Source organism: Toxotes jaculatrix, chromosome 1 (genome assembly GCF_017976425.1).
Source record: "Toxotes jaculatrix isolate fToxJac2 chromosome 1, fToxJac2.pri, whole genome shotgun sequence".
NCBI lineage: Eukaryota > Metazoa > Chordata > Actinopteri > Toxotidae > Toxotes > Toxotes jaculatrix.
In genome coordinates, this window is record NC_054394.1 from 7383833 (window position 1) to 7406579 (window position 22747).

At 40.6% G+C, this 22747-nt stretch overlaps 1 protein-coding gene and 1 long non-coding RNA gene across 2 annotated transcripts; both read left to right on the forward strand.

Moving 5' to 3' along the window:
• Positions 1-348: 348 nt before the first annotated feature.
• On the forward strand, positions 349-4105 carry LOC121183453. The gene is made up of 2 exons (XR_005894202.1): positions 349-589; positions 1824-4105. It is a non-coding gene; the product is annotated as an uncharacterized LOC121183453 (long non-coding RNA).
• Positions 4106-9366: 5261 nt separating this feature from the next.
• Positions 9367-20269, forward strand: LOC121183366 (synaptotagmin-4). Its single transcript, XM_041040447.1, has 6 exons — positions 9367-9497; positions 11487-12490; positions 17480-17651; positions 19270-19436; positions 19576-19805; positions 19965-20269. The coding sequence occupies exons 1-5, from the start codon at positions 9476-9478 to the stop codon at positions 19723-19725; spliced, it is 1515 nt and encodes a 504-aa protein (XP_040896381.1). The 5' UTR covers positions 9367-9475; the 3' UTR covers positions 19726-19805; positions 19965-20269.
• Positions 20270-22747: the final 2478 nt, after the last annotated feature.

A 22747-nucleotide genomic window follows, 5' to 3' on the forward strand; every position in this document is an offset into this window, starting at 1 on the left:
AATGATCTGTGATAATTACATCTAGTTTGATCAGGTGATATGAGATTGCTGGTCGGTTATTTGGACCCTCATTAGTTGTTACCCGAGAAAGTTCCTTTATTTAAGCTTTCAGCTTTATTTGAAAGCAAATTTATTTTACACCAAACGCACACAAAAAAAATCCATACACTGTATTCAGTGGCGTGCATGAACGCGTTCAGTGAATGAACTGAACGCATTATTTTTCCAACTGTGAGCGCAGACATGAGTTTCGCTCAATCTGGAGGGAAGTAACTACGTTCACCCCCGTTCAGGAAAAAAAAAACTTTTACGACAGCTGTCAGTCAACGTGCGATTTACGGCATACAGCATGGCTGGTGCAGCTGACAGAGAAGAAGCAACTGACCCACACAAACATTTGTGTGCTGTACAGCAGTGCAGATGCTGGCGGGAAAAGTATCACGTTTTTCTGCAATTTGTGCCCGCTGGGTGTGAAAAAACAAGTCCGGACGTCCACCACATCACTGTGGAATTTGAAGCGACACATCGAGTTGAATCATTCGGCCATGTCTTGAGAAGTATCTGGAAGTGACTGCGTATAAGAGGACGGGTAAGACCGTGAGTGAACACCCGCAATGTTCCTCCACCCAAGTAACACTCATGGCATTTTGTAAAGCACCGGCCACCACCCTTTCCCAACAAGAAGTAGATAGACTTGTATTAGACTATATAGTCGAAGATCTGCAGCCTTTGAGCAAAGCTGAAAAACCGTCAAATGAATTACTGGTTTGTAGCCGTCCAGGTGTGTGCCCTCAAGAAGACATACAGACACAGCTGAACAAGGCATTCAAGTTCTGTCCAGTATCACACACTGTTTAAGTGGTAATACTGACATTGCTTTTTCTTGACTTTTAAAAGTAATCTCTTTCTGTGATTCTGTAGTAGTGTACAGTACAGTTCATTTAGTTTGGGAAGTGAGTGGAGGCAATAATTGAGGGCTGGGGATGGATGGGCAGGTCAGAGATTCTATTGAACAAGAATAGCTCAAAGCTTCTCATTAAAAAAAAAACGCATACTGTTCATTTTGGAGTCAATGAACTAAGTTCACAATTAAAAAATGTGAACTATGAACTTGAACTAGTTCACTTTAGTCTGTGCGAAATGAACTTTGAACTAGTTCTTGTTTAGAACTAGTTCTTGTTTTTATTAAATCGTTTTTAATACTGACTGTATTAACTGTATATATAACAGCGCTAATCACAAAGTCTCTCCCTCCTTTAAATTCACAAAAATGCATATCAGACATACAGCCTTTCAAACATTAAAATAGCCTGACTCCATTCACGCCAGGTGCTTAACTTTTGACAAGAGTAAAGTAGTAATCCCTGCAGTAATTCTCACGTTAAATTGTTGTGTTGTCCCGTGGTTACTCACTGTTTGGGGATACACTGTATGTGTATGAGAGGTTCGTGATTAGATGTATCAGGCAGGGGGCTGGATGAGTGTGTGTGAGACTGCAGCCCGCGGGTGAGACAGCCTGAGTGACGGACAGTACCCATTAAGTTCCTGCAACAAACAGTCTGTTGATGACCCTCTCGTCCCTCTCCTTCATTATGCCCGGTTGGACCTTACAATATCATTTTAACCTGCCGTCACTTTCCGTTTGTTAGATGTAAACAGGAAGTGCCATCAAAACAATGGCCTCAGATAACCGAATGACATTAACAGAATAAAAGCATACAGGAAGTGGTTTACATCAACAGACCCTTTCAAGAGTCATTTACATTACTACCGTGAAATCAAAACATGAGCACTCATCTTGTCTGTTCTTGTGCTTTGATCAGGAGCCCAAAACATAAACCAGTGACGGCAGTTTCGGACAATAGACGATGCCTCATCCAGCTGTGGAGGATGACCCCAACCACCCTGTGCGGAAGCCTGTCGTTTTTTTCTGCTGTAAGGGAATGATGGATGGCATCATACTGCTGCTCCTCCTCTGGCTCCTCATTCAGGTCGGCTTCATCAAGAATTTGGAAGGTATGACATTTAGGTTAATGAGTGTGTGGAGTGTGTTGGAGGGAGGACAGGTGAAGAAAGATTGATTCCTAGGATAAAAGGTGAGCTGAAATTATATTACTGTGAATCTGTTGACCTGTTTTGTTGCAGGTTAAACACTAATATTTACTGGAAATGTTCTTTACAGTGTATATGTGTCAGTAGAATTAGTAGTTCATCTAGTCACACAACGATTGTGCAAAATCAAGAAACAACATAAACAACTTTTGAAAAACTAGAAATATAGTTTCCCAGTCCCCTGGATACTGGATTCTCCAGAGCAACTAATAAAGCTTCCAGCAAGTAGATTTTGTTTTACAGTAACAATCAGCTCATTGGAACTGAAATTCCGATTCAACTGGTTACAAACAAATAATGGTTTGAATGAACAAACAAACTCTGGCACTATTAACGGAGAATACATCCTCCTGGGAGGGAAGAAAATTCACAGGAAAAGCAGCGAAATGCAGTTGTTGCAAGAACAAGAACTTTACTGCAATCCTCGCAAAATCGACCATATCATGAATTTTAGATTTAAAATTGTCTGTATCCAAAATGGTTCTTGATACTGAGTGAATATACAATAAAAAAATGCAACAAAATAAATTTAGGACATGCTCTGGAGGCCCAGTGACACTGTCATCATAGGTCAAAAGTCTTTATACACACAACTAACATACACTACTCACAATAAGTTAGGGATATTGTGAGAGACTCAGTGGATGTCATACAAACGGTGTTTGTTTCACTTCAGAGATTTTTGGGATAGGGAGGCAATTGTATTGGGGTGATAGACACACCTCATTTTGTGTTTTCCACGTAATGGTCTCACTGTGTACAGTGCGCCTTACATATTGGGGCCAAAACCAAAAAATACTAAAAGACAACCCTTTTCAATGTGACATCAATTTCAACATTCTGTAGGTATAAAAAGCTGGTATTGTCAGTAAGTCATTCCAAGTTCATCATTCAAACAGCCATGAACACACGACATCACTTAACAGACAAGCAGAGCCACCTGGCCATAGCGTGCCTTTGGGTCGGTGGCAGGCAGTCAAATGTTGTTCGTGAACTTGATGTGTCTCGAAGTGTCATCAGCAGACTTGCATCAAGACACAGAACTACTGGCAGAGTTCGTGACAGACCCAGAAGTGGAGCCCCATGAGTGACAGACTGCAACGATGACCAGTACCGAAGGACCTATGCACTCAGACATCGTTATACAACTGCCACACAGCTGCAGGCCTGTTTATGAGATGTGAGGGGTACTACGGTTTCCAGACAAACCATTCGCAACCAACTCCACCGCTTTGGCTTGTGCAGGTGACTCCACTGACACCAAGACACCGCTGTGAACGTTTGCAGTGGACACAAGATCATGTGACCTGGACAATGCAGCAGTGATCTACTGTCCTGTCCATTGATGAGTGTCGGGTCACCTTGCACAGAAATGATGGTTGTCAGCATTGCTGGAGAAGACGAGGTGAGCGATACGCCAAGGTCAACACGGTCCCCAGGGTTCGCTTTGGTGGAGGAGGTGCAACAGTCTGGGCAGGCATCACCAGTCAGCGCAAAACAGATTTGGTTATTGTAGATGGCTCAGTCACTGCACGTTCTTACCTCAGAGACATCATAGAACCCATCATCATCCCCCAATTCCACCAGCACACCCCCAACTTTCTGTTCATGGATGATGATGCTCCACCACATCGTGCCAGATTTGTCACAGCTCGACTTCAGGAAGTCAGAGTGCCTCATATGGTATGGCCAGCAATGTCCCCTGACCTGAACCCCATAGAGCACGTCTGGGACCTGCTGAAGCAGAGACTGGATGATCGTACCCCACCCCCACATGACCGGGCAGAACTGCGTGTAGCACTTGTGGAAGAGTGGAACTCATTGCTTCAGAACACCATCATGAGGCTAGTGAGGAGCATGAGATGTCGCTGTCAAGCTGTCATTGCAGCAAATGGTGGAAACACCCGCTACTGACATTTTCAATTTTTGTTATTTGGGGCTATCCTTGTTATTGTCTAAAGTTTTGGGGTAATAAACATTAAACTAATGAAAATTGTGTTTTTTCTCATTCATTATTAGTAATATCAAAGGGAACTTTAACTTATTTCATTAAAATTCAGACCAAATAGGAAAAGCACTCATGTAAATAACAATGTCCCTAACTTATTATGAGTAGTGTATATGATGATCACATGTATGTGGTTCTTATTTCAGCATTATGGTTATTCTGTGATAGTGATACTTTTAATGTGACTAGATGTAGTGACTAAGTCATACACTTTAGCCGCTGCTGGCCTTTCTTCCCAGTTGTGGACACTGGTCCAGTGCATGGTCATGTGCACAATACAGGCAGGAAACAGTTTGTACATGAGTTGCAAAACTTGTGTGAAGTGTGTTTTCATTTGACACCTCCTTTACCAAACAGAGCGTCCTCTATGTCACCAAAGACCGGATCTGAAGCAATTCTGACCAGCTGCACAATGAGCGTGATGATATCCCTGAAACAGGCTCTTTGATTTTCTCTGTCCAAAATTTCATAAGCTTTTACTCTCCACATGGTAGATTCTGAATCACAGTTTTCATATCTGTTGGCACGTTTTTCTCTCCCAAGAGTTGTGGTTAATCCATAACACTGGAACATTAAAGCAGGTGAAGTGCACATGCTTGGAGTTCTCTAATGTCCTCAGACTTGACACTTGGCCACCTAATGGTCTTTTCTACGTAGGCTGCTGTTACCTTTAATTCATTTCCAAAATGCTCCTTGAGCAAATGTTTGGTGACAGCGTAACCTCTCTCTGGGTCATTTTAAAGCAGTTGCATGCAAGATCCCTTGGTTGTTCCCTGGTAAACTGCTCATGCTAATACATACAGTCCCCTTTATTGTTTTTGCTTCCACGCAATGCTCATATGTTTTTACAAAAAGAAAAAAAAAAGAATTTCCCCCTGAGGTAGAAACTGAGAGGTTTGTATTTGAACAAGGAAAGTTGTTATTGCATTTTGTTGTTGACGCAAACTGTACAGATCTTCTGATGTTTGATAACAGACTTGGGAAGGCAGAGAGGTTTGAATGATTTCTGGCTCTGTTTGCAACTCCAGAGTATCCAAAGTTGACTTATGTATTGTTTGCATATCTTGTTTAGATTTGGCTTTATTTTGCTTACTGTTGTGAGTCTTTGAAACTCTGGTGTTCAGGTTCAACCGGTTTTTCCACCAGTAAATGAGCATTACTTTGCACTGAATGAAGAGACATATGCTTCTGTGATGACTGCTCATACTAATACCATTGTTTGCCATGTGGATTGACAGATGTAGGCATTACGTTTACCCTCTCTCCTAAAATATGACTCCACTTCATGGAATTGTTCATCTGAAACACTTTCACAGGTCTGGAGTACTGCTATTCTACCAGTAGACGCTGCTCTTTCAGTGTCCAGTTCAAGCATTTGGAGCTTTTATGACTTGACTGGCTACTGTAGGTATTTGGCTCAATGTTTGAAATGCTGTCATGAGGTTCAACACAAATTTCCCCGTTATTGTTTTTACTGTCATCAGCAGTGCAACTTGAATTTCAGTCAACCACTTAGTCATGTACCCTGACTAATGTTCTGTTGCTTCATCTTGAGGTAATAACCGTGACACACGGTCACACGTGTCACACGTATTTGTTTTGTTTCACCACACAGAAACTCATTGCTATCAAGACATCACTCTGATACAGTTCCTAAAGTTACATTTTCCTTTCTAGTTTAGTTTAATATCTAGCACTCAATGTAAGTGATGCGAAAGTGATGCAGTTCTGATACAGGTAATATACTCGACAAAAACATTTAATAGCATTTCATCCAAAATCACTTGCTGGCCTACTAAATTCATGGAAGTGATGTGTAAGAGACACAAGGAGCCATCTGTGTTCTCATGTTACGGCACCATCTTGTGGTTAAATTAAAATACTTCAGTTCTCCAAAAAAAATACAACTACAACATAATTTGAAGCATATTGTTTTAAAACTAAATAACATTTAAACTTAGCTTGTAAGGGTTAGGGTTCTAGTAATAGTATTAAAGAGAGGATAAATTATCTATGATTATTTGTGTATACATGAAATAGAACTACAGGCACCTGAATTGCATTCACATAATTTTGTAATGTCATTGTTCTTTAGCTGGTTCAATAACAGCCTCTAAGCAGATTTTGTTCCTGTTGTGTTGTTTGTAGTTTGTTGACAGAAACACTTTTCATATAAGCTACAAGTCAAACAACTATAACAACAAAGTAGCTAAACATACAACAGACACTGAAATAAATTGTAGTTCGCTCTCCTCTGTCACATGTTAGCAGGCTATAGAGAATGTGAGATGAGAATTCAAAGTGGACGGTACAGCAGGAAATAGAGCTACAGCAACAAATATGTTTTAACTGAGATAGTTTTTCTTCCTTCTCTTGATGTTTCTGTAATACAGTGCTGTAGGTCTGAGCTGATCACAGACTTTAAGTGTTTTCATTAGCTTAGAAAATGAAGCTATACGACGTCCTTCTGATAAATAAACTCAGACCAGCTTCCTGTTGTCTTCTACCAACCACTTAATCTGTAGAACATGACTGGTGTTTGAACTGGACTCTCTGTGATCTGTGGTCCTGAACTCATTCTGCTGCTCTGCTCCTCCTCACTGATAATACTTGATGTAAGTGATGCATCTGGTTTTGTCCTGCATCCCTGCAAACATTTAGTTTTTTTTCTACAAATATTTACCAGACATACAAAAGCACACACGAATCTAATCTGAGAGGTCTGAGGTCTCACCTACTAGCCGCACAAAGAAAAGTGGTCACTTCTTCTGTCTTGCTATTTTTCTTGATGTTGACTTCATCTGAGTTCCTGTTTTGATTTCTGTCCAGTGACAGTAATAAAACTTATTTTCCCCTCTCCAGTCTAAAGCTCTTCCTTCTGACACATAAGAGCCTAAAACATACTTTAAAAAAATAAAAATGTGATATTCTTCTTTACCGTTACAGTAAATGTGTCTGTCTTAGTGTTAAACTACAGGACAATAATCACATTTAACTTCAGTATAAAGGTCCTTCCAAAATAAGAGTGTACTCTCAGGCAACAATGATAAACGTCAGCGAGTGAGAATCCAGGCAGGTTAGGGCACCATTTTCCTACAGAACACACAGATTTGTTGGTCTTTACAAAGACTTCCTCATCACACATGCACAGACCAACTTTAGCAGTACACACACACAAATCCACAGCAGGCATTTGGTGGTCATTTAAATTACCCTTTGACTGTAAGGAAAACATGAGGCTCAAAATCTGTTATGTCTAAAAGCTTTTGTTGTTAAGAATAAATTTAAAAATATTTGTATACTTACTTGTTTTTAGGAGTAATTTAATTGATGCCCAGATTATGTTCACTGGCAATCTGTTTTCCCTGTGCATGGTTGAGATCAAGCAACAAGAGCCCTTTGGTTAAGGTTAGGGAAAGATTGTGGTTCTAGTTAAACGTTAATAAGTAAACATATTGTGTATCATGCTTTAAATCACTGTTGACTTTTTCAGTATAAGCCCAAGAGCATAATCTTTCCTGTCCTGTAAACTTAGGAGTCCAATGACAACTGTGTAGATGATCAAGTAAGGTCCTGCACACACAATACAGAAAGACATGATATAATAAATTATATTGTAAAACAAACAGTAGTGGTAGTATGAGAGAAATGCACAAAGGTTTACATGTTTATATCCAGTAGCACAGGCTGCAGTATTGTGACATTATCTTGCTGATCTTAGAGATTGTGTGAATTGTTTTTGAAATGCTCGTGCAGAATGGATAAACTTGAAAAGCACTGAACTGTCGACCGACCCTTCAGCCTCCTGTGGTGAATCACGAGCTCAGATTGGTTCTAAACAGAAAGTGGGTTGTTTCAGTGCCAAGGAGACGTTCTCTGTACACCACACTCCACATTCTCTAAATGAAAAGAAAACAGAGGGAAAGAGCCAGTACAGCTTCACAAATGTATACGTCTTTGTATATGGTCAGGAGTGACTCACACTCTCGTTTTGTTTGTACGACCTTGTGGTAGATGTGTAGGTGGCAGATCCAGACACTGATATGTATGTGACCTGAACTCTAAATGAAATGCACACATTCACAACATAATGATGAATGTTTGTAAGTCAGCTCTTTATGTTAAATTCAACTTTACCTTGATTCTGTTATGATGCAGAATAAAGTGAAGGTGTCTGTTGGCAAGTGACAAAATGATGCACTCTTTATATAGACTGTATCATGCAGAAATCTTTAAAGATCCTCATCCACTGTTTCTCAAAACTGACAATATGCTTCTACAAGCAAATCAATTGTCAAAGGGCAAATAAAAACCCCAGGTCAGAGACACATTGTTGCTGTCCTCTGCACACGGCAAATTCATGTTTACACTCCACATATTGTAGACAAACATACAGTAAAAGGTATTTTTTTCAACATAACTATTTTGATCTTTCTTTTCAGAAGATCTTGATTAATTAAAATCTTGGGGAAGAACTGTTCTGCTCAGAAAAAAGAAAAAATACACTATTCTTTTCCCTGTTAGTGAAGCTGTCTAAAGAAAACAGAAAACACAGCAAAGCTGTTTGTCAACCTGTTGCAACAGAAACTTTGATTGTGAGAGAAAGTGACACGCCAATCTAAACTCCCTCCAAAATAGAGCATTAGATCCATCATAAATAATCATGCAAACAGAACCTCTTAAGTGGATTTTGAACACCACATTTAAAGATGCCTTAAACATTTTTCATTGCCTCAGTTATAATCAATAACTTTTCCCTCCATATTCTTGGATCTGACTTCCAGCTGCTCTGTTCAGAGTGAAACGTTAGTAATATCAGATATTGAGGATCTGGAGGATGCAGCTCAGTGATATTGTTATATGATATACTTTGAGGTAAACAACACAATGACATGCAACATCGTCCTTTGATTTATTGGCCTGTCACGAGTCTCTGGCATCACTGCTGGGATGATGTGTTTTATTTGATTTGATTTTGTTTTTATTTAATTTTATTTTGTAGGCTACGCGTGACACAATTATCCCGTGTCAGCTGTTTCTCTCTTTTGTTTGCTCTTTCTGTTCTGTGACTTCAATCATGCGTCCTCCATAACGCACAGAGAACCTGCAGCCTAGGCCTAATTACTGTAACCCAGTGACGGAGTGCGGCATCTCTGGCAGGCTGAACTGTTCTGAAGAAGACAGTGGACCCTTCCTGCCTCCAACGCACAATCACTGCGGTTGAAATAAAAGCTCAGTCACCCGACGAAGCTATTGGCTGGAAGGCTTCAGGTCCTTGCGCACTGGCGGTGGACCGCTCTCATAAACAGCGCTCACACGGACTCAACACACACACACATCAGACAGTGTGGGACCATGTCGCAGTTCACTCTGGGAGGTAGGAAGCCTGACCTGTTCTTGTGTTTGTGTGTTTCTTACTTTTATGCCTTTTGTTTTAACTGCAGTCTCGGCAATCGCTTTTTTTTTCTTCTTTTTTTTCTTTAAATGATGTGGCTCCATTGTGCTCTCCAGCTTTTCCATCAGAAAGAAAACTAAAAGCAAATGTTTTATTATTATTATTATTATTTTAGATTAAGCAATCATAATAGTGCTAATTTCTTCTGTTAAACTCATCTCAGCCGTGAAGACGAGCTGAAGACCGGGGTCAGTTTAAAGAGGATATGCGTTTCAGACAACTGAGGCTTTAACTGTGGAGAGAGGCTGCAGCTCATGGGGAAGGTGTCCCTATTCCTGTTTGTTTTAGATAACTTTGTGTGAATAAGGACCAGGAGTTATGTAGACAAACAAAACAAATTAATCTAGCCAAAGGTTAGAATAAGCCTCATACACTTTATGTCAATGTTAAGTAATTGCATGGCATTTCCCCATGTTGTTACTGCCATTACCATGTTTAAATGAAGTTTACCAGCAGCCTGTGCACACCACAGCAGCAAAGCACAGGCACGTCCTCCAGGACTAAGAATTCTGCATTAAATGCTGAACGGGCTCAGCTCATGTTTCACCACTACCTCATTTGGTCTATAATCATCAGTGTCCAGTGGCTGGTCAGCCTGAGTCATATTTTAGAGCGATCCCCTCAGCCCTTACTTTCTGCCATCACTGCAGTATTCAGCCCGTCTGTACTTTCATCTCTTAATGGCTGGCTGAGGAGCTGCCTGCTCCTGGACAGGACTCTTTGACAGGGCTGAAATGGATCTGCGCTGACAGTTAGCTTTGATATTCACCTACTCTTTATAAGGATGCCTCTTGAGATGATGTAAGGTTATGAGATGACATTGTATTTTTTTCAGTGTTTGACCCCTGATTAAACAAATCTGTTCCTATCAAAGATATAATGCACCTAAATGTAACAGATCCTCTAATTTTAAGCTAATTTATGAGGAAAAACAATGATTTTCCTCCCTAATAAGTGATGGATTAAATATTTGTATAGGCCCTTCAATATTAATCAAAACATCAAGAATTACTCAGTGAATGATTTTCATTCTCATTGCTGGTTGTTTACCTTGCAATGGTTGAAACACAGCTTTCCAACCCTGTTTTCACCACTGTCCTCCAGTGTGTCTCATGTATGAGTCATCCCAATACACCCTCATTATCTGACGTTAAATGAGCATCAGGATCCAGCTTTAACGGCTTCAGTCTCAGTAACTCTCAATTTCATGTTATTTGAGATATTAAGAACTGTATGCTTAATTAAAGGAAGTCTGAATAAAATGATGCAAAAGGCAGGAAGGATTTTTAGTAAAATATCTGATGTTGTTAGTGTGTAGTAAAATGTCTCATCCAACTTTTAAGGATACTGTTTTGTGAGAATACAGACATTAGAGCTTAAGTGATTAAAATCCTAATAGTGACCATGAATGTGTAATCAGCACGCTGCTAGACGGATGAATACAAACACGCACATACACACGCACACACAATCTGATTGCCAGGAAAACTTACACCAACGTATAACATGTGCTTGGTTCCTGCTTTGGATCAAAGTAGCAACTGTGACAATACCATTTATACAATTATGATTGTAACCCCCAAGACATTTCCTCTTTAATCTCATCAAGGATGCAGAATGCAGACACAACAGGAAAATGTTTAGAGTCAGATGTCCTAAGATCTTTAGTAATGAATTTGGTTTCATTGACAGTCTGTCTGATTTTTTTCTTCTTGCTGACAGGTCACTCAGAAGTGATGATATTACCATCTTTAGCTCTCTTTTTTTTCTCTGTTTTCTCTCTATTTATTTCTCCCACTTGCTTTCTATTTCCTGATCACTCACAGGTTCATCCATCTCACTTCCTCATGCTTCTTGTTAATCCCACTAACACAACATTAAACGCTGGCTGCTTTGTTTTCCTCTGTCTAGTTCACCTGCAGATTCTGCTAGCTGTGGGTCTGGCCGTGTTCTGCTACTGTCTGGTTCTTGGTTGCATCCTTTGCTGTCGCAGACGGAAGAGTGTTTCATCTGAGGACAAGGAGGCAGTTTTCTCGTCTCCTCATCCTGCCGAGAGGGTGACTGTGACATTGACTCCGTCTCTGTGTACACAGCCTGTTAAGCAGCAGTATGAGGAGTTGGATGGAGACGTGTTGGAGTTTCCCTCCTTGAAAAGCAACTCTTCTCCCTCTGAGGATGATCTCACTGCACTGCCCTTTGACCCCAGCCCTACCAGATCAGCTGAGCTGGTGCAGTCTCCTGCAGCTTCTTTTCCAATGCGGCGCCTCAGCACTCCAGCTGTTCCTTGCTCACCCAGTAAACCTCAAAGTCATGGCAGAGCCTCTTTGCCTTCCCTCACTAAGCTGAGTCTGGTGTCCAAATCTCGTCGGGCGATGGGTCGGCGAAGTACCGTGAGCGGTGAAAGTTTTCTTTACAGTGAGAGCAGTCAACTGACTGCTGGTGCTGCCAGACATGCCAGCCAGCAGGGGGAGCCCTGTCCATCACAGTATGGCTCTAACTCTCTCTCCAACTCCTCAAAGTCTGCTCCTCTTCTGCAGTTCTCCCTGCTCTTCTCCTCTGCCTGTGGCACCCTGGTGGTTAACATCCTGGGGCTCTCGGGGGCCAGTCGAAAGCGCAGTGGGGTGTTTGTCAGAGCCAGCCTTCCTCCACTCTGCCCCTCACCGCAGCAGATCGCCTCTCGGCGCCGTAGCCTCAGCCCAGACCTCCACAGTCAGAGCTTTGTGCTGCATGTGGGCTCTGTGGAAGAGCTGCGCACCTGCACCTTGAGACTGGCTGTCTACAGCAGGGACTTCTCAGGCCTAAGAGAGTCTGCCCTGGGCGTGGTGGAGCTGCCCTGTGAGCAAATGGATTGGAAACCTGACATCACCACCACCTACACCAGGCAGCTCAGCCCAACTAAAAGCAAGTTGAAAAAGGTATATTGTGATTTCATTTATTCTGTTGATACATGTATTACAGTTAAGCGTTCAGGAGTAACGAGTTCATAGAATAAGAAAACAAACATGAGGTGAAAAACAAACACTGCTGATTTCAGATTAGAGGTCCTTTGACCCAAACCTAGGACTTGGCTATCAGCAGCTGGATCTGAGCCCATATTGGCTGTCAAAACCTTGTAAATGTGCCTGCAGAGTCTAATAAAAGGGCAACACACTTTGAAGGAATAGTTTGACATCCATCCATTAGCTATACCCCTTATCCTGGAGGGTCATAGGGGAGCTGGAGCAAATCCCAGCTCATATTAGGCAAGAGATGGAGTGCACCCAAGACCGGTTGTCTATCAAACTTACGCTTGGGTTGTACTGAATAAAGCTTAGAGACAAACAACCATTCAAGCTAAAAGTCACAAAAAGATTCAAATTAACCTACATGTCTCTGGACTGTGGGAGGAAACTGGAGTACCCAGAAGAAACTCAGGAGCGGCCCAGCCCACCGGCAGGTTTGAACCTAGAACCCTCTTGCTGTGAGGCGACACTGCTAACCACCTACAGCCAGCAGCAAGTTAGTTTAGCATAGCAAATGAGAACAGCTATCCTGGCTTTGTCCAAACAAAACAAAATCTGCCTACCACTACCTCAGAAGTTCACCAATTAACATGTTAAATCTCATTTGTTTAATCAATACAAACACAAGTGTTAAAGCCATAATTTGTGGTTTCACAGCGAGTTACATGATGGAACTATTTCTTGAATGTGCACGGTCACTTCCTAAAGTCACTGCACTTCATAGACCTCACAGTGACAACAGAACTACAGGAAGTCACCTCACAAGATATAATCCTGCACAAAACCATAACTTGTCATCTTTGGACTAAAGAACATCCAAAGCCAAAAACCAGGCAAGCTGTTGTCCCTATACGCTAAACTAAACTGACCGCACTAGCTGCTGGATCAGTGGTATTGATCTTCCCTTCTAACTTTTGGCAGTAAAGACAATTTCTGATCTCTAACATGATGAGACACATTCAAGTCAGTAAAGTAATTTTCTGCCTTTTGATTGGCTGTCTAAAGATGCAGACTGGGTTGCTCAAGTAATGAAGTTCTTTCTCTGGTCGTTTTGGGTGCTGTCACATCCAATCAAAATTTTGCACAGACCTTAGACCCACTGCAATTTAAGGCTGACCCAGTAGGAAACAAAATGGACTAGGGCATATGGACCAGAGATCTGGTATGTGTTTGGTGAGATCCTTGAGTTTTAAGGCAGCTGTGTCAAGGGCTCCAAGTACAAACAAAAACAGGGTGAACTGAGGGTGAGTCATTGAGATTATAATTCCTTCTTGGGCTATAGACTGTATAAACTTTGGAGCTGCTCTCCCTGATCCTAATGTATGTGCTCTGTTGTTTCTTTCAAAAATGTTTTTAAACAATATCTGCGTTTTCAGTTGATTTAACAGCTAGAGAAAGTGCGCATGCAGGCCTATAAATAGCATATATCATGTTTTATCCATGAAGGAATGTTGCATCTAATCTACTCTCATATTAGCCAGTTTTCCACTGTTGTTAGTCATGGTGACATTGTTGTTAGTGACTGCAGTGCAAACAAGCTGAGAGCAATTGGCAGTGTGCCCACGCTATGCCCTCTGCAGCTCTGTTGAAACACTGCCAGAGGGCATTAATAACGTTCTTTTGAAGGGGGGGGGGCATTACTCAGTCAGTCACTCTGATTTTTGCCAAAGAGACATGATGTGTGCTGGGTGGGTAGACCACAGTCATTTCTCCCATTTTACTCAGTTTTACAGTCTGAGTCAGAAGTACTTACCTGTGTCCCTCCTTTCCTGTCCATGCATGGTTTATCGTCCCCTAACACACACAGACACACACACACACAGCATCACCTGCCTCTTCCTCGACAACAGCAGCTTCTGGGCGTTAATGTGTGTATCTATGTGGATGTTGAGCAGGAGGGTGATGTTAAAGGAGGTGGCTGAGGTCAGGACTGCTCAGCAATTCAGATAATTATTTAAAGAGTAGCTGGGTATATGGAGGCTGTGCAGCAGTGACTCCATCTTTTAATGCAGCCACTTCCTGGATTTATAGTAAAACACCAGGTTTTGTAATCAGTGTAATGGGACCAGTCAGAGTATTGATGATTATTCCTCAGCATTACGTAACTTGTTTTGACATTTCATGGGACTGGGGGGCATGACACGACAGCAATTTCAAGTCTGTGCATTTAAGCTCAAGAAGGGCCTGATCACGACATTACTGCTATTGACTGTCAGGATGATCAACATTAAGCCACTATCCTCGACTTTCTATTATCAGCCAATAAGGATACATTGAACATATGAAAGGATAGGAATGTTAAATCTTGAATTAATCTAAACTGATGACAGAACCGGGAATAAGTGATCTACATAAATGGTAAAACCAAGACATTATCACCATATTTTGTCCATAACAGACATTTTATAATCTGTTATAATCTGCATCAAGCTTGAAAAACAGAGCATCATGGGGATAATGCAGAGCGAATTAAGTCTTCTGTTAACATGATTAGGACATGTTGTTAATTAATCGCTCGCTGAGGCACTCGGTTAACATTAGGGAAAGATGATGGTCTGGTTTAATACAGACAAGGTTAACCATGTTTTTGTTGCCTGAATATAACCACAGACAGGAGTCTGGATGCAAACCCTGGCCTCTGGTGTCAGAGTCCTGCGTTTTGTATGTCCACTGTCCACCCCAACCACCTCTGTGTATAATTGGGAATACAAGTTAGTTCTATGTAAATTTAATTTCCAGAAGACAAGGCTGGATGAGCAGAATCCCTGATCCTAGATGGTGACTGGAGACAACCTGGACATTTAAATCACTAAAGCATTGATAATATTTGTTAGTTGAAGATAAACACAACTGATCTTATTTCATCTTACTAAATTATAATTACATGAACAAAATATGTCAAGCTGATGTAAAGATGGCGTAGGATTTCTTCCTTGCTTACATACTGTAGAGTGCTGTTCAGCAGCAATACACTCTTTGTTGCCTTTTGTGGCTGACAATGCTGATTAAAACTTTTGTCATATTTATACTGCAGCTTTCTGCCATCAGTACCACCATAACCTCTTATTTCACTGTATTGTAAGCAGGTAGCAGTAACCTGGACCTTACTAAATCTGTGACTGAAAGGTTTGGACTATGAGAAAATCTGGAAGGGAAGGTTGAATCAGATGTGTTATACTATAGTATGCTAAGCTGCTGAGTGCCTGATAGATGGAGACTCTGGGTATAGTACTGGTACACTGAGCACCGAGTATAAATAATTGTGAATGTGAAGCGGTTGCTGATCGAGTGTGAATATTCAGTCAATTATTCCTACATAAATAGACGTTAAAACTGAATGACAGAGCACCAAACGATTCTACACATGTCTGTCTAAATTTGACACCAAAATTTCCAAGAAAATGTAACAGGCCTGGCCCAGGCCCCATCCCTCCACCAAGTTTGGTGCAAATTGGTTTAGTACTTTTTGTCTAATCCTGATGACAGATAAACAAACAGACACGGGTGAAACCATAAACTCCATGGTGGAGGTAAATAAATAAAACCATGGGAAGAATCTGTCATTATTATAATACCTTTTCGGACTCTCTTCTAAAGCTTCCGTGCTTTGGAGATCAGTGCGTGACTTATATAATCAGTCTGTTGGGTCTTGTTATGTAACTCAAAATATCTGGAGTGAACAAAATATCTGGAGTTACCAAATAATAAACAGAAGAACTGACTTATACGGTCTCATTTCAAATTTTACTTTCAAATATATTGTGCCTGAGGATAAGCTAAGAATAGGAATGTTTCTTATGATTTTTATGTAAGTAAATGCATTTTGCTTCATATATCATATCACTATTTCTGTTGCCTCTCTCGAAACAGTGTAGTATACCCAATGTGAAGAGATATGAATGTCTACATCCTCCTCAAAACGAGACCAAACCCAATGTTGAAATTTCTCAAATCTGACCATTAGTAAGGAAATTTAGGCAAGTTTGATGAAAGCTTGAAAAACTTAATTTTCCTGAAAAACAAATCTCTGGCTGTAGCTTTAAGGTTTGTTTGGCAATGTGTGTTTGCCGAATAATATTTCTTCTTTTAAAAGGCAGTGTGAGTGTGAGTGACGGTCTCTGAGGCGAAGTATAGTGACAGACCGAGGCAGTGAACCGAAACTCACTTGTTGGATGAAATCGCCTTCACACTCTGCTGCCTGGCCTCAGCAAGTCGCTGGCGGGCTAACACTCAGCCAGCTGACAGCACACTGTGACTCACTGGAGCCCAAACAATTTAAGCTAATGAAATCTGACATGAAATCAGATGGAAATTATCATGAGATAAAAATTACCATCATACTTATGAAGTGCCTCAGTGCATGAATGTGTATTATTTTAGGATGGGTACTCTCACTGGCAACGAAATCCTTTACCCCAACAGCTACGTATGATGACGAGGAATATGATGGATTAACTTTAAGTGACTGAAAATGTGAAACAGATTAAACCCAGCTGAGCTCCTTACGCAGGTCAATCCAAGATTCCTCATGAATATAAACTGAATACATTTTGGAAATTTTCTTCATGTGATTGAAACTTTAAACCTGTTCCCTTTTCTCTGACAGGCAGTGATTCACAGCAAATCCTTAGGATGGAGATTTGAAACATTGATAGCAGTGCCTTGGTTGACTCAACTGTAGAAACATATTCATGAACATGGGTTAGATCATGGGATTTAAGTTCTTTACAGATTGAATCTGCTCTATTCTTGTGTGTTTTTTCCCCCTTGGTTTAGTTTCATTCCCAGTCTCCCAAAGGATGAAAGGAACATCTGCTGGGTGAAAGAAGACTTTTTCCCCTTTTGCTAAATCTCTCACATTTCTTCTTTATCTCTGGGTTTTCTTTTCCTTCCTGTCCTCAGAGTGTGAGTTCTCAGGAAACGTTGGGTCACAGGAAGAGCTCGGTGTGTGTCCCGCGGGCTTTGGGCCAACTGTTCATCCTGCTACAGTACCAGACGCTGGCACAGCGGATCAAGGTGATGGTCCGAAAGGCTGAGAACCTGGCCAAGCTCACACGGATCCCAGGAGCCCCAGGTGAAGACCAACAAGTCCTCATACCTGGACAATAACATAGGCTGTTTGTCATTGCCTTACTTAATGTATCAGTGTTTTCTGATCTGGTGCACCTAATAGCAGGATGACATGCTCAACAACTCCTCATGTTAAAAAGACAAAATAGGTTGTTTGGCAGTGAAAATGATCCATGTACCACCTCTGTGGTTAGGGTATGGTTATGTTTCGAAAGCTAAAACTACTTGGATAAGGTCGTGGTCATGGTTGAAAAGAAACAAATGTCGATTGCTGGCAGCAGATGGGACTTGAGCAGCAGTCGGAGGTTTTAAAGTTTTAGCCAAAGTCTCAGAATTACTCCCTAAGAGGTTTAATGGAAGGACAACGTAACACTACTTCTGCCTTCGTTTCTGTGAAAGAAAAATTATTTTTACTAACTCAAGAGTTTGCTTTCCTCATGAAATAATGTCATGGTTGCTTGTCAGGACAGTGTACACAAGGATCTCTTTCAAGCATTTGAACAAATGATGGAGACATTTTTCAATGAGCACAGTTTTGCAACCATATTAACCATCTTCATATTAAACAGAGAGACATGAGAGTGCTATGAGCTTCTCATCTTTCTCTTGGCAAGAAATTAAATATATGTCTTTCCCAAAATGTCAAAATATTCCTGTAAACCTTTCTCACCGATATGAACAATATGAGCAACCATCAGAAGCAACGTCTATTAACCTTCCCAAGTGGATGGATATTACTTTGCACTTGAACAAATATCAGCGTCAGTACATCTCTGCTTAGTGTACTTAGTAGTGTGTTTCATTTGTTTACTTAACATAGGTTTACTTTCAACATAAGCTGCAGTGCACATGAACACACTGGCTGATATGGAAACTGAAACTGCCTCCGTCTGTATTCCCCTCTGTCGCTCCAGCCATGGTCAGGCGGGCCTCTTCCCTGATTGGCTTGTTGTATAATCAGATTAGGAACTGATCAGCCCAGTGTCATTTCCCCTCCTGTCTGTATCATATCTCACTGCATTTGATTTAAAGCTCTGCTTTGATGATGCTGGTGAGGAGAGCAGGAAACAGGAGCTTCTGTAAAAAGAAAACAACCTTGATGTTTTGGTTTCTCACACCTAACCTCACAGTTGGAGGCTATGTGGTCAGTTACGTGTCCTTTATGCCTTTCAAGATCATATTGTTCCTAAAATCTGTGACACTGAATACTAACAGATGTGTGATTCTTATCTGACACGATTCTTATGTGACTCGTTGCTTTTTTAATTTTAGTAAATCTAATTATCATGCAAGAATGGATTTAAAAGGGAAATCATATTTTGCGAGCGATGATGCCAGTGGAGAAGGCTTCAGAGAGGATTATGAAGCTGTAAATAAACATGTGTTGACCATTTCATCTGAAGTTAACTACACCGTACATAGCACTGCAGTATGAGTCTACATTCATTTACTAACACCGGCACCCAACACAGTCATGTAAATGATTTTGCTGCTCCTTTTTATTTGTTGGCTCTTGCAGAAAGAAACATTTTCATCTACTCATGACATAAATTGAAAAATCTGATAATTGAATAATTAACTAATCTGATAAATAAAATAAACAATATTTGTTTTCCCACCAGACCACTACGTTGTCATCAACCTGCGTCAGGACGGGAAAGTAATTGGTACCAAGGAGACCAAAGGAAGCAGCGGCCCAAACCCTGTCTGGAACGCTCCATTTCTGTTTGACCTGCCTCCTGGGGACATCACTCAGCTGCCATTGGTCCTTGAATTCATCATCATGCAGGTAGGAAGTTCTACATTCCTTATGTACAGTTCATATTAAACAGATACATGCGGTTTTATGTCAGTATGATATGATAAAGATCAATGAATATCTCATTCATTTTGTTATTTTGAAGGGATTTACCTCTCTGTATCTACAGGGCCGCCTCTACACTAAGAGCAGCGTTTTGGGTCGTGTGTTGATTGGCAGCGATGCTTCAGAGGAGGGACAGGGACACTGGAAGGAAATGTGCAGTCGGGGGCAAATAGAAACAGCTCGCTGGCACCCCATCCAATCAGATGTGCTGTAGGACTGTAGGACAGACTGTGGGACTGCACCATTGTCCCTATTCTACCTAGTGAGTGTCCCAGAGGTGGAGTTAACTTATAGGTAGGAATAACAAGCTATGGGGATGTTCATGCCTCCCCTGCTTCTAAAGTATTTATATTAGTCTTTTTATTCTTAGTTCTGTTGTGGATTTTTGGTGGCAAACTTGGATAGTAATTTATCAACAGATACATTTTATTTATTAAATAACTGCTGTTTTAGGGAGAGACAATATCCAGATGGTCCAGATGTGTATCTACAGGGTTGTAGAGGAAGAAGCACTGACCACCGTATGGAGGAGGGCGTGAGGAAGGATGTGCAGCAGTCTTCTCCATACCAACAGTATTCTGCATCCCTGCATTGCCTTTGTGATTATTTCCACTGTGACTTCTTAAAACTGTAGTCTGTATCATTCTGGATGTACTGTATGCAATTTGTGCTGATGTTGTAGTACTGTTTGTGTTGTGCCCAGAGGCTGCAAATGTAAATGTTGCTGGATTTTCATAAATCTGCAAAGTTACTGTGCATACATGTTGCCACTCTGCCTGTGGTTTGCTGTGGTATATTACTGTGCCAGTATTTGTCCACAAACTGTTGGCACCTCTTGCTAATATCTTACATTCAGTATGAGGCCGTTAGAGTGGCCTCACTTTGTGTGGTTTGCCTTCTGAATTATTGTTTTATTTTGTGCAGTGCCCAGTAGGGGAAAAAATGTTGTACTCTTTTCAACCACTGAAATTTACAATAAACCACTACAGATCAATTTTAAACATACACTTATATAGTTATACTGTATGATATCCATTTGTCTGTTGCTAAGGCAAACTGATGATGATGAGAGCTGAAATAGATGCATCTAGTCAGTCTATTTTTAAACACACATAATTACAATTTCATTTAAGGGATTATGTTGATATTTGTCTGGTCTCCTATTGTCAGCATTAAAAACTTCAAGAGCTTAAAGGCCCACACCTCAGTGCCCACACTAAAGATGTAGGAAACATGTTTTCAAACAATTTCATTTCCAAAAACTGTGGGCGGGTAGGTTGGGGGTTTGAACACAATTCTTAACATTTATTTGGCAGCCTTTCCATACAGTATATATTAATGATAAGTTTTTGACAATGTAATGTTTTAAGAGAAGGGAATTGTGCTGTTAATATGTATAGTATATTGACCATGGTGATGCTGGCTGGTGGCATGTATTGTCTCTACTGTATATGAGTTTCTTTTAAAAGGGAACAGTTTCAGAGAGTTTAAAATAAATCAGTATGTTATTTAAATAAATTTTGTTGTGTTTAGATGATACACCAAAGACACTGACTGTGATAAAGTCAGAAAACATGAAAACAGTGAAACTTGTTCTTGATGGTACATTTAAGAACCAACACGCCAGCCCAGATTTGAGAATCAAATATTCAAATGCATTGCATTCATGAGCTATAGTGACCTTTTTTCAGATATTTTGACATGTCACAGTAGGAAAAGCATAGGTGTAAATAATATGGCTGAATTCTATTTCACTTTTCCATTTAGTTTCAGGGGCCTATATTGTGTGCTGGCTCACTGTCACACTGTTGTGTCTTACTGGGACACTTAAATGGAACAGAGCCATTATTAACATTCTTTTATGAACAGACACAAGTCAAAATGTCTGCTGTGGAAAAGCCTATTTTTTCATATTGGCTTTGAATTGCAACGTGTTGTAATGTTATTTACTTGCTTCCTCTATTTACTTTTTAAACATCTACTAGGACTAGGAGAAAGAGTAATTAAATTTATGTTTGTGGAAAAGATACTGTACATTTGGTGATTAAAATGCTCTTGGAAAAAGCTCTCAGAGAGTTTTATCAGATACCCTGCTAACAGCTACATTCCTATGGTCGTTCAGTCATTTAATATGGTTTAATGATGGTTCACCTTTTTCAAGTTGCCATCACGGCTGTTCGTGTGTCCACAATATTGCCCTAAGAGTGTCATTTGTAACAGGATAACAGTGGACCTGAACTCCAAAAACTGTCCCCCAAAGACACTTTATATTCAATTCATGTCCTCCTGCTCTGATGTTTGTAGACATTGGCATTGTGGAACAGTCCAGTAAAAATTCAGTCTGACTCTCATGAGTATTCCCCAGACATATGCAAACCTTTGTCCCAGCCCTTTCTGGTGGATTTTTCACCCTGCCTGCGTTCACATCATCTGGTCCTAAATGTACCTGAGATGTGGTACATTTATGCTTCATGACTAAACCTTTTAGTCATTATTTCCTGTTCACAGTGGGTGACATCCCTCCCAATCGTTATAAATATCCATAGGAAGTGCAGCACAAAGGTGATGTAATATAACTCCTAGGGGCATCTTATGTCATATCAGATCTCAAAACAAATATGGCTACTGTCCTATACACACACAAAGTAACTGTACACACTCTAATGCACACACCCACACAAAAAGTTGAGTCTCGGGTCCCAATGCGTCGGAGAAACCATTACAATGTGTAAACTGTGGAAATTTTTATCTCATGGGCCCAGTTGGATGGAAAACACATTCTCTCACTTAATTACACTCATCATGTCACGCTTCCCATTCAGCTGTTTCCCCCCCTCTTCTTTCCTTTCAATACAAAGTCATGGTTCCTTTCCTTGTTCTTATTTGCACCATCTACTGGCTTGAACCATCAGCTCTGTCCATGAAGTGAGATCCAGAAAAGCTCCAGATGTGCTTGAAGTTACAGGGGCATGTGAGCATGTGTGCTTTTTTGTTTCACCTCATCCAGCTCTAGTTATCTTACACCTAAAATATTAACTTATTTAATCCTGGCAGTCAAATTAATCCATAATAGATTAAAATCTATAATTAAAAAAAACAACATCTGTGACTTCAAAATACTGACTGAATTAAATTTTTGCAAATATTTTCCCAAGATGTTTCTGCTGTGGTTTAGAGAAAAATCCTTTTTAAAACATGAAAGCACAAAATGTTGCACATCCTGTTTAGTGTAAAGA